This window comes from Vidua macroura, chromosome 16 (assembly GCF_024509145.1).
Source record: "Vidua macroura isolate BioBank_ID:100142 chromosome 16, ASM2450914v1, whole genome shotgun sequence".
NCBI classification, from domain to species: domain Eukaryota; kingdom Metazoa; phylum Chordata; class Aves; order Passeriformes; family Viduidae; genus Vidua; species Vidua macroura.
Genome location: NC_071586.1, coordinates 9,268,553 through 9,285,503, shown reverse-complemented (window position 1 = coordinate 9,285,503; position 16,951 = coordinate 9,268,553). Strand labels below are relative to the sequence as shown.

The 16,951-nt window shown below is 41.3% G+C and overlaps 1 protein-coding gene across 2 annotated transcripts; it reads right to left on the bottom strand.

Annotated features, from left to right (window-relative positions):
- Positions 1-5,954: 5,954 nt before the first annotated feature.
- On the bottom strand, positions 5,955-16,945 carry LYRM1 (LYR motif containing 1). Of its 2 annotated transcripts, none has more exons than XM_053992308.1 (4): positions 16,841-16,945; positions 9,791-9,949; positions 8,707-8,799; positions 5,955-7,102 (listed from the first exon to the last, which is right to left on the bottom strand). In XM_053992308.1, exons 2-4 carry the CDS (start codon positions 9,947-9,949, stop codon positions 6,986-6,988), a joined length of 369 nt encoding a protein of 122 aa, XP_053848283.1. In that variant the 5' UTR covers positions 16,841-16,945; the 3' UTR covers positions 5,955-6,985. The 2 variants fall into 2 exon arrangements, with proteins under 2 accessions (XP_053848283.1, XP_053848282.1); XM_053992307.1 differs by lacking the exon at positions 16,841-16,945 and adding an exon at positions 16,291-16,642.
- Between the last annotated feature and the right edge of the window lie 6 nt (positions 16,946-16,951).

Sequence of the window (16,951 nt, the reverse complement as noted above, 5' to 3'; positions counted from 1 at the left end):
TGGCTGCATGGCTGTTTTTTTGTTTTTTTTAATGAAATCAGGCCTAAAGAGTTTTGATGCTGATTTTACTGGGAATCTACTTTACAACTCTTGCAAAAAGATTTTGGATTTGCCTACCACTTCTGTGTTTCAGGAGTATGTAGGACAAGGAAGGAGGAGATGAAAATATTCTGCTGTCAACATATGAAACCAATCCTCCAGTCCTCAGATAGAATGAACTACCCAATCTGTATTATAAAACTGTAGTCATTCCTTGATGATGTGTCTCAGAATTTCCATGGGAAACTTCTCGACAGCACATGTATTGGGAGCTGCCATTTCTCAGAAGAGTATGCTTGTGCCATATAGCTTTTTTTTTCAGTATTATTTACCTACATATTCCAGGTACCTGATACATGGAGCTGTTTTCTCTCTCCCACAGTCTCACTTTACTTCCTGCCAGAGCCCAGCCCCACACAGCCTTTCACTCACACCAATCCCTCCACTATCTCATGGGGTAAGATAAAGACAGTTGAATAGAGAAAGCAAAAGCCATGCACACAAACAAGGCAAAACAATTAATTCCCTGCTTCCCACAGGCAGGCAGGTGTTCAGCCATTCCCAGGAGAGCAGGGGCCCATCACATATAATGGTGACTTTGGAAGACGTCACTCCAAATGTCCCCCTCTTCTCCCCCACTTTACACACTGATCTTGATGTCACATGGTCTGCAATGTCCCTTTCCTCATTCGGGGTCACCTGTCCTGGCTGTGTCTCCTCCCACCCTCCCAGGCATCCTCAACTTCCTCCACAGTCTGGCAGTATGAAAAGCAGAAAAGGCCTTGGCTCTGTGCAATCCCTGCTCAGCAATAACAAAATCATCTCTGCGTTATCAACCCAGTGTTCAGCACAGTCCAAAACACAGCCCCATACCAGCCAGTGTGAGCAAAATTGACTCTACCCCCAACTTCCTCATCTTGCTCTCTTGCACGTTGGACTAATAACTGCCTGAAATTTTGTAATTGTTTAAGCCCTTTCATTAGAGAAGCTCAAAGTAGCTTGCAAACATTAATTAAAAATAAAATAGCCCGAACATCTTCAAAGAGCTGTGCAGTCATTAACTAATCCCCACAGCATGCCAAGAAGGTACTAAAGATGCATCATTAGACTTGTTGTGTACACAGGACAAGAGAAGCACAAAGATCAAGGCAAACATTTAAAAAAACATGCGCTACACAGACATCCACTAATTTGGGGTCTTGTATTTTTTTTCATTGCCCAAATTGCAGCATTTTAATGACTTGCTGGAGGCCTCACAAAGTCAGAGATTCAGCCATCATTTGGCAGTTCCCAGTATCCTGCTCCAAGCATTAAGGGATGCTGCTACAACTCCTTAAAAGACACAGATCTTGTCATAGGAATTTGTCTGTTGTGTTGTCCTGAGGTGAAAACAGTTTGTTATTGTTTTATTAACCACTGGTTTGTTTTATGCAGGTATTCATAAAATAGTAACTGTTTTGCAAGGTCAGGCAGAAGTGTTGGGGGTGTGTTGTGCAGTGCTGCTCTGCAGGAAGGTGCACAGGTAAACAGCAGCTTCATGTAGCACACCTGACACCTCATTAACAGTCCAGCACGCAGGCATTTGGTGCATCATTGGTATGTGGGAGTAGAACAAAGATGTCAGGCCAGGACACCTAAGGATGTTTGTTTTAATAAAAGGGACAGAGATGTGCAGGTATTTCAAATTACTGAGAGGAAGAAACTACTCTTAACAAATTAGACTAAATGATATTTGGCACCTATACCAAAATAAAACTTGTTTATGAATGTTACAGCACACTCATCCCAAACAGACAACAGTTTTTAAGAAGAGAATAATATTTCAGTAGATCTAGAAATAAATTAAAATTGGTCCTTGAAAAAATTATTTTCTTACACTTCATAAGAGAGATACTTTGTAGTTTTTATATAATTTTAATTAATAGAAATTTACTATACATTTAAAAAATGCTTGTGGTGATTACTGTATTTTTGAATGTCTGCATCTATTTGTTGTAATTGCATCAACAATTCAGATCACTGATTAGGTCACTGTGGTGTCAGAGATAACAAACCAGTCATGAGCCTCCCTGTATGGAAGCTCTGTGTGCAGGCCAAGGGGGCAGGACCTGGCTGTTAAATCCTTCCCTCTGGATTGATCAGCTCAGTCACTGCTCTCAGAAGGGTCTTTCTGCTCAGACATAGATTCTGTATTGTGGCACTGGTGACACCTCACCTGCTGAAAGGGAGACTGGGCCAATAACAATTAACTCTAAAATGAAGGTTTGTCAATCCTCTTACAGATAAGTCTTGCAAACAGTCCTCTAAATTAATCAATTTTTTAAAAGTCAGATTCACTACCTAAATTATATTTTATGGAGATCAATTACTTTTAAACTGTTAGAAATCTGTGTAATAGCTTGCCATGTGGGGTGCTTGTTAATCCCTTTTTGTGAACAAGCAGTAATTGATAGTTTATTAAATGACACAGTTGTGGTTCTTGTGAATATACAGTGACTTTGCTATGACATGTATGCAATGTCTTTGTTACTGTGTTGATTTTCTAAATGCTGCCTGTGTGCTGATGTTTAGATTTGACACAAAGGCATCTCTTGGAATGTCATTAAAGATGTATTTTAAGTTTTTGTAGACATGATAAAAATATATAGATAAGAGAGGAGTCTGTAAGAGAGGGCTTGTGCATCCCCTTCCCCAGGGATCAGGCATGGCTGAACTGCTTTAGCTGATGATTACAGCTGTACATGATCTCCTAGGCTGCCCTCCCTAGTACAGAAAAAGTAATGGAATTTACTGTCAAGGGATATCTGTCTTAGAGATATTTTTCTGTGGTTCTTTGAAATGAGCTTCCCAACCTTATTTCCTTAGCATTGTCTAGACCTTCCTGGAGAATGATAAACTGGCTAAGCATTAGAATTCACAACCTTTCTTGGCTGAGATGCATTTAGAAAAAAGAAAAAGGCAACTCAGCTGCCAGTTGGACATGATAGAAATGTGAAACAATATTGGACAAACTAAGTACCTTGTAATAGTAGTATTAGAATCCGTGGATTGACAGGTTTAGAATTTTCATTTTTTAATTAGACACACTCATTAAATAAGCCACAAATCCCACCTGTAATTACTTCAAATTGTAGATTTACAGCTTTGGTAATAAGGCAGATGGAAAAAGAAGCATTACAGAGCAAGAGGTATTTTTCCCTTAGCAGAGACAGATTTCCAGCTAGGGATGCTGTAAGACAGACATGGTTTGTATATTTTCTTAGGAGACAAACCTTCCTCTTACCTCTACAAAAAATCTTTTTAGAAAGTACTACCCCTGTAAATTTTAACACTGTTGGGCTGTTAAGGGAAAAAATATACAATGAAAAAGCAGAAGACAATACAAAGGCTCCAAATTCTTCCATTTATAGCTAGAATATTGGGCCTAACAGGATTAGAGTTACTAGTGAAAGTTGCAGGTCTCTGCTCTAATTGCATTCTTGGAAATGAATGAATAGGCATGATCAAATAAGTGACCTTTCTGTGTGTGGATAAAAGATGGATGTTACTGCTACCATTTCTGATGGATACACAGTAGGGCCCAGGAGAGTGAGGTCCAGCTTATTTTCCTCACATCTGAAAGGTATTACAAGAAGTAGCTTGTATTAGTAGGAAGATGGGTCAGGTAACCTAACCTGTTTTGGTGCTGTGATGCTGCTGAATTGACTGGGGAGCTGCTGCAGCAAAATGAGCATTTCCTCATCCCCAGACAACATTGAGGGGGTGATTCAGTAAGGAGGTGCCACGTCCACCTTCTTAAAAGGCTGTGTGCTTGCTAATGTTAGTCATAAGTGCACAGCTTCACAAATGACAACCTTAGTAATGATGGATTTAGGGACAGAACTTCCAGAAAGGAGATGTTATTTAGGCATTCAAGGCCAGATACTGTGTCAACAAATTATTACTGCCTTGCCTACCAGCTGGCTTGCAGGAGAGTTCATGCAACTGACTCAGGACTTTTATTTTTGAAGTATATAAAGTTAATATCATCGTTTTCTCCTAAATTATTCTAAAGCATCTCCTGACTAGGGTGATAAATTGGAAAATGACAGTATTTACTGGAAGGGGAGCAAGAGAAGGTTCAGCAAGTACAGGACAGTGTACACTGACTGAGTGAATCCAGTGCATTACAAATTCTTCAGAAAGCAGAGGCATTTTAGGACAACCTATTTTTGCAAGTAAAATTAATGTGTAGGAATGACATTGTGCAATCATTGGGATACTTCTTGACAGAAGTTATAAGGGCCTTGGCATCTAATACAAGAGTACCAGTTGAGATGTCTGCCTACCTGCTGGACTGAGTTCCAGATTAATTTTTTTATGAAACTCCCTCAAGACGGTAGTTGGTCAGTTTGACCTCCAAAAACAAAGGACTTTAGTTAGATTCTCCTTTCTGTACCAACTTTAACTTAAGCTATGAAAGAAAGGGTTTGCTCTCTAGATTTGAAAAAAGAGCTGATCTAATCCCTCCTTTAGCTGAACAGCCTGAAGTTTTAACAAATTTCAGTCTTTGCCTTCTGGTGAAGGAGAGTAATGAGGATGAAGCACCAGTTAATAATTTTTCAAACCCTTTGAAGAATTATTAGGCTGTCTAGCATTTTAAGGCATCTCAAATAATGTGATGCTGTTACTTGCTGGTTTCTCAGTTAAGCAAGTGGATACTCATTTGAGTTACTTGATGGTATTTGAACATTTTTAAAATTGCTTATTTGTATTTTCATTCAGAAGTAAATTCAATCTCCTGTTGTTATTTCAATTTGGTGTAAATCTTCTGTAATTTTAGGGCTGTTCTTTGGAAATAATCTACACCTTACAGTATGTGCTTAGGAAAGAGTTATGACTATAACCCAGACAGTAAATTTAGACTGCTCATTTCCATGGCTGTTTATTCACCTGATGTGTCAGAGCATCAGTACCTTCATTAGTCACATGAACTTCAGCAATTCAAAAGATTCAAATGATAGTTTAATGACAAAAGAGTGAGCTTAAGCTTCCATTCAAACCCCTTGCCTCTGCACATTTTGGTTGGGCTCAGTTGACGCATCCCTCCACTGGTGTATCAGAATTAGGATATCAGATTAGCCTGTAGTTAGACTTCTTTCAATGAAGAATTAAGCAGTGTGTGCAATCATGTTAAATATTTTTTTTCTTTTTTTTTATGCAATCCCCTTTTCCTAGGATAAAAGAGTTTTGTTTTGTGTCTTCCTGGCAGCAGTAAATTTACAAAGCTTCCACTGACAGAACAATGGCATTTTACCTGTTAGTCCCCACATGAGGCATTCCCAGGAAATAATTATATGGGAATAGAGACCTTTGTGGACTGGAGCCATAAAGGGTAGTGAGAAATTGGGCTAGCCAGTACCTGTCATGCTGATTCACTCTTCTTATTGTTTTCTTATACTTTCTCATCTGCTTGTACTTTTTTCACTCTTAAAAGTGAATTCTTTGGGGAGGGACTGTCAGTCAGTTCTGCACAGGACTGGTTCTAACTTTTCAGGTAGACAGCAATATTTCTTTATCATTGTTTATTAGAGCTTGGAGAGTTTTGAATGACTTGGCGAGCGCAGAAATGAGATTTCATTGATTTCTCCCACTTGAAAAGGAAACCATACACACATGCATATTTCAAATTTGCTTTTTTCTTTCTTCTTTTTTTTTTTCCTTTTTGCCTCGATTAAAGTCAGGCTAGAATAGGTTGTCCTTAAGTGCTCTGGACTGTGCTTAGGTAGTGTCCAGTACAGTGTGGCTCTTGTCCAAGCTTGGTCTCACTGGTATTTCAAGCCTGAAGGATGGAAGGCTCCCCTAACTTCCCTGAAGAGAACATGTCAACAACCTGGTAAAGTCAGAGGACTGCAAAGGAGCCAAAACAACTGGCAGCCCATGAAAAGAAAATTAATGTCATTTTACTTCTATTCATGAGGCACCTGGGTAACAGAAATATCCCTCAAACATAGGAGACTTGTAGATACTTTCTTTTACTAAAGTTGGGGTTCAATCCATAACATAAGACTTAAAACCTTATAACAGGAAAATTAAAATAATTGTTGAGAAAGCCAGTATGCTGATTATGCTGAAAAGCTGACAATGTGAGAACACACAGTGAGGACACCAAAGCATCCTAAACTTGTTCCCATAGTGATACCCTGAAGGCAGAGTTTTCAGCTAGTCCATACATGGGAACCTGAGGAACCCAACACTGGAATGTTTTACTCAGAGTTGTGTAATAGCATTCCAAACTTTGCATTTCACATCCACACCCTCTCCAAAGGAAGAGAGAAAAAAGCTGACATAGAGACTCTAGGCCACTCCTCTGCAGTTTGCAAAGGAGCAGTGGCACTTCCGCTGTCTCTTTTGTACTGTCCAGAAACAAAACTTCCCCATAAGGGTACTGTGACACTGGAGCTCTCCTCCAGGACAGCAGGCAGAACAGGGAGCAGAGAGGAAGGAGAGCAGGTGCATGGTGCAGTGACTGTATTGCCACTGGCATTCAGAAGCTCTGGAGGAGCTGTGTCTGCTTGACTCTCCCAGACTTCCTTAATTTTGGCTGACCTTACACAAGGCACACTCCTGAGTCACAACTGAGCACAGAGACCCCTCAAACCACCAGAGAACCTTGTTACAGATAAACAGAGTTTGAAATCCTGCCACAGTTTGTCCTGATGTCACAGTAATCTTTGTGTCACACCTCACTCCTTAAAAAGTGTTACTTTTATTGACAAGTCAGTGGTTGAAATGTAATAAATACTAAACCAACCTCATCCATCATACACAATGGATCAATTGGCTTTCTGGCCTCAGGAAATGTGTGAGCAAGTGACCACACTATTCACAGTCGTGCACACAAATCACCCAGACTGCAGTTCACAGTTTAAAGGATGTGATTACACACCACAGCTTAAATGGTGGCTTATGAAACTTCATCGTGGGATTTCAGATATATTGGCTTAGAAATCTTCCTTAACTTCTCCTGGTGTCGCAATGTACGGCCTTGTTTATGGGCAAGGCCCATAGGAGGCAGATGGATCTGGAAAAGAAAATCCCACCATTTAGATTCATATTGGGAAGAAAAATACAGACTAAGTTTCACTGAGTTTTAAATCATTTCTTCACACTTTGGAGAGGGTAACTCTATTGTCTCAAGCCAGGTTATTAAATTTCTAGGAGGAGCACTCTCTGAAGAGTGGTAAGTGGTGTAACTTTCAGAACTAATTAGTGGTGTAACTAGAACAGAACTAATTGTTCTGTTTATTAAAATCCTATGTATTTTAGGCCTTAATAAAATCCTATATATGCAAGGCCTTAGTAACTTTGTTTTGCAGTTTGGTATCAGACTGCAATGATACTTGATGAAATAGGATTGCTGACAATGTTCCAGAACAGCAAGAACTAGAAACCCTAAAAATTCTTGAGTAATGTCTTGAATCACTGTGTGATTTATTCATACCTACTTAGCAAGTTACAAAATAACCCCAAACTGTATGTACTGAAAGCCTGCCTTTTTACTGTCATGATTATATATATATGGCACATTAAAATGCACAATCAGTGTCACTGACTCCATAAGCAGAAGGAGCAAAAGGTGACAGACTCTTCCTTTGATTGACAAAGTCTTTATATTTCATATGACTGTTAGTGGGAATCATGCAGCTGTAACCCTGAAATGACTGAAAAATGTAGGTGGTAGCAGTCAGGTGTTGCTGAGGCTGTCATCCTGTAAGATGGGTGTTTAGGTGCAAATAGTAGTAAAAGCACTGACTAAAGCAGCAGTAGAGATTTCTAGAATCTGAAAAATAATAATCATCCAGTTTGTCTGAGAGAGCAGATCCCTTGGGATTTTGAAACCACTGCAGAGCACACATTTTAGGCCCATTTCTAGGAACATTGTTTGCCAGCTGTGCATTGCTATTCTATATACTGAAATAGATGGTAACAGTGACCACAGTCTAGGCAAGCATCTGATAAAGACACAATTTAATTTTGACCATGACTGCCTTGATAAGGGAACTATAGATGTGAAAATAAAAACTCATCAACAGGAGTAGAGAAGATGTCTCTAAGGGAGGCAGCATAAAGTATTACTGACAAAAGTGACTGGGCAGTGAGGAAACTGTATTGAAGGGTGCACTAGAAAACTTTGCTGCAACTTCCAGCATTTCAGTAATCTTGGACATGTTCTTCTGTAGGAAGAAAGGAAAAGAAGCAGAAACACAGGCAGGTATTTCATAAGGCCTGATTTGTGACCAGGAGAACAGTTAAGAGTAATGTAAGCTATAAAAATTATTGTACCTATGGCAGATGTAATTAGGTATTTTTATTCTCTCATTCTCTTCTATTATTTGATTTCATTACCATGTTTCTCTATATTCATTGGTTGGCTAAATATTCAGAGGCCTTGGGAGTTTAGTTAATACAACTCCATCTAGGCTTTGACTCCTTACTTTGAGAAGAAATTCTCCAATTTACAGTGAAAGATAAAGAACATCTCAATGTAACTTTGGCTCTGCTTTAGCATACATTTAAATGCCAGCTCATCTAAAAATGCAGTGCAGTGAGTGATGGAAACTGATAGTTTTGTTGCACAGGGAAAGCTCAGCAGGTATCAGTGAAGACTTTGTGATTTATACTCACAGGTCTTGGGTAGGGGATGTTATAATGAAGTCCAATTTCTATTCTTGCCTCACATTCTTCTATGCACTGCTTAATCAGCTTTGGATCTGTTACCTATGATGATCAGACAAACAAGTGTTTTATATGAGTACAGTAATTAACAATTGGAAGCTCAAGTGTAAATGATGCCCAGCATGTGGCTTTCCTTAGCTTATTTTGGCAAACTCAAGGATACAATGAATTGTACTTTTCACACCCATAAAAGGTAACACTGGTATTTTCCTGGACTCAATAGTTCTGGGCTTGATGGTGCTGAGTTGTTAACGCCCAGAGGCTTTCAGGACTGAGGCTACAGAAGGAGTTTTTTACCCAAACATGGTATTTTCTCTGTAAAAAGACAAAACACATGTAAACTACTACTACATCTATGAAAAAAACACGCTCATCTGTTCGTCACTCTGTAAGGTCACCAGTGGAGAAAGGAAAGATACTGCTTGGTGTACATTCTGTTATCATCCTATCCAGAAACTCTCTTTGAAGTGAGAAATGTGGTGTGAATTATGACTTAAATTAATTTTTTTGACTTTGCATTACTTCAATTTAGTTCCAGACCAATATGGGATATAAAGTGTTGTGATCTTGAATTACAAGAAGGGCCTTTGATTACTAGGGTTTGAAATTTCTTCCTTAAGAAAAAAATTAAAGTGCTTCTTTTAAAAGAAGTGCCAATAATTGCAGCTTTGAAAAGAAAAAAAGAAGCTGCTGAGTTCTGCTTGCCATTGCATGGGTAATGATACACTTAGCTAACTTTGTAAAGATCAAAAGCTGCTTCAATTACACAAGCAGTATCTTTAGAATTTAATTTTTTCTTGGCACTTTTTTACTGAAAAAAGACCTTTTAGACTTCTACAGTAGTTAATGAAGAGCTGAAATGGTTTGCGTTTTCTCATGGATGATATTTAAACTGTAACCCCAATACACCAACATTTAAGGTAAATGAAATTTTGGGAGCTCAACCCTTATATTCCTATCTTAGCATCCAACCACAGAGTGCAAAGAGCAAGAGAAGAGGAATTTGGAAATTCAACACTGTGAGGACACTCACATTTTTGTTTTTTCGGAATAATGTTCTGGCTTCATTTCTAATGTACTCTTTCTCTCTCATGGTTTCCTCAATCTGTCCTGATGCCGACTGCCAGTTTTTGGCTATTTGGAAAACCTTGCGGTAAAGGCCGAGAACTTCTTGTCGAGTTGCTGGTGTCATCTAAAAAGACGAGACAAACCCCCCAACATATGTATGAACATTTGAGTTGCCAAAAGGCCAGCAAGCAGGACATTTGTTCACACCATTAAATTAGTTTAAAAATATTTCCGCCATCGGAAGATATGCTGAACTATATGAAAAAAACCCTGAAATAGCTGTGAACAATAATTAGCTGTTGAAAGTTGGAGACTCAGTCCAGCAAAGTATTTATACAGATACTTAAATCTATCTCCATTCAAGCAGCTTGAGCTCTTGCTCAAAGTTAAGCACTTGGTTCAGTGCTTTGTTGAATCAAGCCTGGTACAAGAAAGCCTGGGTTCTGTTTCACTGATGTTTTGCAACAGACATTGGGCAAGTCACCGAAACTCTACGTGTCCCCCTACCTGAGACATTGTTGTACCAGTGCTGACCCTATCTTTGCAAATCTGTGAATGAAATACATGATAAAACCACCACAATATTGCTGAAAACTTGTATAGGCTCCAGGGGCTGAGAGGCTTGTGATACCATGACAGTAGGCAGTAATGATTCAGCTGCAGTTTGAAGTGATGAAAAGGTAATGAAAGCTATTTTATCTAAGCACTCAGGAGAGGCAGACTAACTGTGGATTTAGGAAAGTCTTGAATGTCTTGATTTTCAGAGAGCTGTGCACCTTCTGAGCCCACTGAATCAGCCTCCAGGTGTGATAAGACGATTTGTCAGAAGAAAGAATGAAATCTTATTCTTGTTTTATGTAAACGAGTATTTTATCATGTAAGTGGTTACACTATTTCATGACAGACCACAAATATCCCTGAGACAAACCCACTTCTGGATAACAAAATTCCTGTCATAAATCAAATTTACAGAAACAATGACTTTTGCTTACGGGGCACTGCAGCTGTCAAAGGTGCCTTACTGTCCCAAAGGAAGGTGCTGCAGCACTGCCAAGTAAGTACATGGATGCAATGAGGAACAAGTGTCAGGGACAGGATATTATCTGACTATCGGGATCCGTTTGCCAACCTGGAGCTCTAATTACTGTGGGTGAATCTACCCTGAAATCAGACCTGTGTGCTGGGAATGGACAGTTTGGAGCAGAGTAATTCAGACAGCCTGACCTTCCCCCTGGAGGGGGCACACTCTTGGCCATGAGGAAAAGCTGCTTCCTAATGCAGCATCCAAACTACCATGGGAAGTTTGGCAGTGTGCTGTGGCTCAAATCCCTGCAGTCTGTGGCAATTCCTAGGATTCTGGGTTGTAAAAGAGGGCTAGAGCCAAAGGCCTCTCAGACTGTACTGTTCTTGAGCTCCAGCACAGTGGCTGACCAGAACCAGCCTCCTGTGGCTCCACACATTCACACCCTCTTTCCCTCACCAAAGTTGAAATTACAGATGCTAACCTGACCACAGGATTTGGCTCATGGTTTTTTTTTCGTAAAAAATCCTGAACTATAAATTCCTAGCCTTATCTTAACTGTTGCTGTCATCTAAAGACCTTTCATGTTTTCAAGAACTATTTTTCTCTGATTCTTAAAAGCGAAAATTTTTGTTTTGGTATTTGTATTTTAACATGTTTAAACAATCATATATTTTTCCCCAGATAGAAAATTATTCTTCCTACACAGCAGAAAGTACTTCTAGTAAATGTTTATAGTATTTCTAGGAAATGAATTCCACAATAATATAACTAGGTAGTCCCAGCTTATCAGTTTGGAGTAAGTGCTTCACTTTATCCACTGTAGAGCTCCATTTCAGGCAATGAAATCAGACACTAAGGCACAGATGTACATGTATCTGCAAAATCACTGCTTCCCCCTGATAGGTGCGTATTTTTTACAGAAAAGAAACAGTTCAGTTACAAGGGTTAACCTAGCACAAGCAGAGTCCTAAATCCTGGCCTCACCTAGAGCCTCTCCTCATTTCCCTCCTCTGCTTTTATCTGAAGGTGTCACCTCTGAGAAGCTGATAACAGGTTAGGTTTTCATGTAATCCATAGAGAAAAGGAACAGTGTTGGCAATAAAAAGGTTTAAAATACAGGTTTCAATTCTGATCTGTGCATCAGAGAATTTCCAAAGTGACAGTTTGGGACAGCACATGCCCTTTGTTCAGAGCTGACTATACCTGCTGCCCTTGGATTTTAAACATACCAAGAATCTGTTTAGAAAGATTTTATTAAAAAGTCTAGAACCAACAATTATTTTCCCAACTAGTTGCTTCCCCTCCCCCACCTACAACTTACTCTTTTGTTCTTTAACTCCTCTGTGCTGAAATTGCTACAGAACTGTGTAGCCCCTCATCTAGGCATGGGCTGCACTTCTGCATTCTTACTCTCCTTCCCACATATGCTGGATGATGTAAAAGACATTAAGCAGCTATTCATCTATACTCAGAAACCAGCTGCTCCCAGGGCTCATTTAGTCAACAATTCTTGTCATTACAGACCTGCTCAAAAGCCATTTCTGCAAATGAAGGGATGAGGAGCCCTTTACAGATCGAGGACTTCTGTCTGTGACAGGAAAGGATGAGAGCAAATAAGACAAAATTCAAAGCCTGGGTCAGATTCTGATCTGTGTGGGAGTATAAATAGGGAGTAATTCCACTGAGAGCAAAATTACTTCCAACTTAAAATGTTGTAAATGAGATTGGAATTTTTCCTTTGGTATAAACAGAGCCCACACTGGCAGAAATGTAAGTGATGGTACAAGTCATGTATCAGGTGCAATTTCATCAAGTGACACTACTTGTATTAGTTTTGTGGGTGTGCAAAATGATTCTGAGTGGGATAGAAAGGAAGATAAGGGAGGCTTTCATGTCCTTGCAGTTACTCATCTTGCAACTTACATCTTTGGCATTTAAATCATAATTATATTTCACATCTCTGGAATGCTAAGTGGATGTTACACCACTTTCCCACTAACACCCATCTTGTGGTAGTCACACCCATTGTTTAACTTCTACCACCCTTCATTTTACTGCAGCATGCAGCCCACAGAGGTTAACCACAGGCGTTTCTGTCAAAAAGTACAGGGCTATTGTATTTCGGGTGTTTACTGCCACAAAGCACACCGGGAGAGGTCAAAGGTAGGTGTGTCCGCACAGCCGCGTCGGGGGGAAAAGCGGAGGTCGCAGTTCGGAGCCCACTGTCGGAATCCGGGCTTTGGAGGGAAGCCAAGCGCTGCCTCCAAAGGAGCCCTGCCGGATGCCGGGCAGGGCCGGCAGCGCGGGGCTGCGGCGCTCCCTCGCTCTCCACGCAACCCCCTCTTATCAATACGCACATCGAGCACCTGAAACATCCCATCGTGTCCAAACTCCAAAGGAGATTTGAGCACTTAATGACTGACTGCATGGTGAACGTGCAAACTTTTTTCACTGTTAATTAAAACAAATAGTCCCTTAGATTATAAAACGCAGTAGGTTTTTCTTTCTGGAAACAAATAGACATGCCTTTGGATTGTTAGATGGTTGACCCAAAAGTTCAATAATCTGAATAATCAATGAAGCACCAGTCTTATTTTGCTATTTGCAGGCTTGTCTAGAATTTAAACTAAAAGTTCATATAAAAATAATGAAAGTTATCTGCCAACTGCACTATCCAATGACCCCAACAGTGCAGTGTCAAAGCACAGCTAGGACAGAAGACAGGCTGCACCAAGACTGACTACAGATCCAGGAGCAGCTAAACCACAGCGGCTTCCCAGCAGGGGATGCTTGGCTGGGAACACATGTCCAGCACTCTCCTCCTCTGCACAGCTCCTTTGGTGAAGTTGTAAGTCTATTTTATTTCATCCTTTCTTCTCAACTCAAGCATTAGCTACTCACTTGAAGCATAAAATCTGCTAGCAGTGAGTACATAGAGGATTTTAGAAAATAAAGGCTGAAAGGAAGAGCCCATGGGGAAAAAAGGGTATTTTAAAACAGTTGATCTCTTCTTTCACATCCCAGCTAACTGGGGCATGTGTTAGTAACACACACCTAGTATTGGTGCTGAAGCTGGATTTCCTTGGGGGAGGTGGGGAACAAAATCCTGCATGAAATAATTTGAAAAGGCAGCTTTGAACTTCTCAGATGTAAAATGTTTTATTTAGGAGCAACACAACTTCTATTTGACAGCTAGTTTGCTACTGGCAAGGAGTCTAAACAAACAGTGACAAACTGCTGGGCTGACTGCCTTCCAAACTAAGCTGTGGTCACATCTCTGTTACTGAAGTAAATGATGTCATTCAAGACCACTGTGTATCAACACTGTAGTAGGGAACACCACCGTGTTCCATACTGTGTGCCCATAAGACAATCCAGCCTGCATGCCAATCTGCAGCTCCCAATTTCAAATGCCCTCTTTGGCTAATGTTTAAAGAGATGCAGAAAAATTCACTTATCTGGGATTTTTTAAGGAGCTAAACGATGCCACTTAGCTAAAAAGTGACCTGCAATCACTCTCCTGCTGCTAATGCAGCAGATAATCAATCATTCCTTTCAGAGCTCTCCACAGGAGAGGTCAGTAATCCATATTCCTCTTTCATGCAAGTCTGCCACAATGAGTCTGTGGTTCCTAAGGCAGCGGTGGATTTGGGCTGTCATTTCCTTGAGGGCCAAGAACTGAGACAATGAGTTCCTGTAGCACAGGGGGCAGAGAAGGGGTCACAGATTCCTGTGATAGCTGGATAGGTCACATGCCTTCCAGCAATATTAAGTTTCAAAATCTAGTTTCCACAAAAGTAATTTTGTCTTCTTTTACCCAAATCAATGACTCAGTGGCCTGTGACAGTACCCTGTAAATGCTGACCACACGTGGCTACGGTATGTACTGGCAAAGTGAAAATTTCATTTGATTTTCATTCTTGATTCCTAGCAAAACCTCAATCACAGCTAAAGTATTCAATCTCCACATGGTGAAAAATGACTAGAATGAAAGATCATGTTCTTCCATGATGGTGTTACATCTTCATTTCTACCAGTGACACAAGCCTGTGGATTTCCAGACATTCCCATCAATTTGACTCAAAGATTTATTTCTCACTCTTTCCATCTACACTTGCAGTCATAAATATATGCAGATTTGGTGAAAAAGAATGAAGTTACTGAATATTCCGTAATAGTATCTAAAAGCAGGGTGACTTTCACAGGGTTTAGGATTTTGTCATGCCAGTGTCTTTTTGCTGGCCAGCTGAAGTGATCTGAAACCCTGATGAACACCTCTGAACCAGACTCCCTAAGTCATTGTACTCACACTGTTCATCAACTGGGATGGGAACTCTGCTGTTCTATCTGTGCCTCAGATTTCTGACTGAACTTGGGTCTCTTTTAAGCTTGCTTTTGCATATGGAGCAGTCTTTTGATCAGAAAAAGCAAACTGCATGCAAAGAGAATATAATTAAATAATAAAAGCAAGGACATGGATTTTATCACTGTTTCCTATGTCAGTTCAAATAAGCCAATTTGCACAAAATTAAGGTTCTACAATATTTTTTTCACTTGAAGAAAAGATGGTGGAAACCTTAACTAGTTGCTTTTGATCACTGGATTTTCATTCTCTTAGTCTGAGGTGGTCGAGTCATTATCTGGTTTTAGTAGGACTTACAGACTTGCCCTGGGAGTGCCTCCTGTGCTGCAGGAGCCTCAGGAAGAACAGAAATGCTGACTTAGACTGTGAGAAGGGGGAAGGGAAACAAAAAATTTGCTTTACTTATTTCTTAGCTTTCTCGTGAAAAGCACACAGTGTCCAGGTAAACTCTAAAGCAATATGAACTTGTCTCTAGTCTTGTCCAACTCTGTTGTTCATACTTTCACACAATTTTCTTCTTCTGTGTGTTTAGTTCTCTATTACTTACAAGCAGAGAAAGATTTTAATGCAGAGAAAATGAATTCTCAGCTATCCTTGGATGGCCTTGCTTATATAATATAGAAGCATACAGAAATATAACAACATAGACATAGGCTCCAGTATAGATTTATGCACCTTATTCATACCTTGGCTTCCAGCCAAATGCAACTGAATGCCTGAATAGAAATATTTCCCAGCATTGGAAACACTCCCAAGCTCGAGAACAGGTATAAATATTAATGCTAGCAGAGACAAAATCCTCCCTGACCCTTTTCTTACTTAATTCTGAGGGTCACTCAATGAAACTCATTGATAGACATGATTTTTAGTTGCTATTTGAGAACCCCAGCACGGCTGTGGGCATGGAGGGCTGTGGGACACAGAATCAGGCGAGTCAGAAAAGACCTCTGAGCCCATCAAGTCCCGTGTGTGACCAAACACCACCTTGTCAACCAGACCACATCCAGTCTTTCCTCAACACCTCCAGGGATGGTGACTCCAGCACCACATCGGGCAGCCCATTCCCATGTGTAATCACCTTTTCTGTGATGTTCTTCCTCATGTCCAACCTAAACCTCCGTTGGCGCTGCTTAAGACGCTGCCTTCTCCTCCTGGGAGTCACAGACTGCTGTGGGTCAATGAGCGCTGTGGGTCGATGAGGGCCGAGGGCACCGAGTACTGTGGGCACTGGGGGCTTGGACCGCTGTGGGTCACACACTGCTGTGGGTCACACACCGCTGTGGGTCACTGAGCACTGTGGGTCAATGAACCCTGTGGGTCACTGCGCGCTGTGGGTCACTGCGCGCTGCCCGTACCAGGCGCCCTCACGGCCGCTGCCACTGTCAAGATGGCGCTGCCGGCCCCCACGGCCTGGAACCGCGCGGCCACTGGGGGGCGCTGCCGGTGTGTGGGGCATCCTCGCGCCCCCTGGCGGCCGGGACGGCCCTGCCCCCGCAGCCGGACGGAACCAACGCGCGAAGCAAAGGGGGGGGAAGGGGGTGTCGGCCCACCGCACGCGCCTTCTGCCTCTCCATTCCCTCCGCCCTCCCCGCGTGTACGCCCGCCTTCCCCCCCCCTCCCCGCTTTACCTTGGTGCAGTCGTGCCGCGGCCCCGCCCCGCCGGGTGCCCCCGCTCCGGTGGGCGCGGGAGGCGCGAGCCGCCGCCTTCCCTGCCCTCACCGCGCGTGCGGCGCCGCGTG

Bases quoted from the DNA above. Each gene is read 5' to 3' on its own strand.
- LYRM1 (XM_053992307.1), bottom strand. From the start codon at position 16,314: ATGAGGAAGAACATCACAGAAAAG. The intron at 9,950-16,290 runs GTGATTACACAT...TCGTCTTTTTAG, and splicing joins GGAAGAACATCACAGAAAAG to ATGACACCAGCAACTCGACA. The intron at 7,103-8,706 runs GTGAGTATAAAT...TTTCTTTTCCAG, and splicing joins ACATCCCCTACCCAAGACCT to ATCCATCTGCCTCCTATGGG.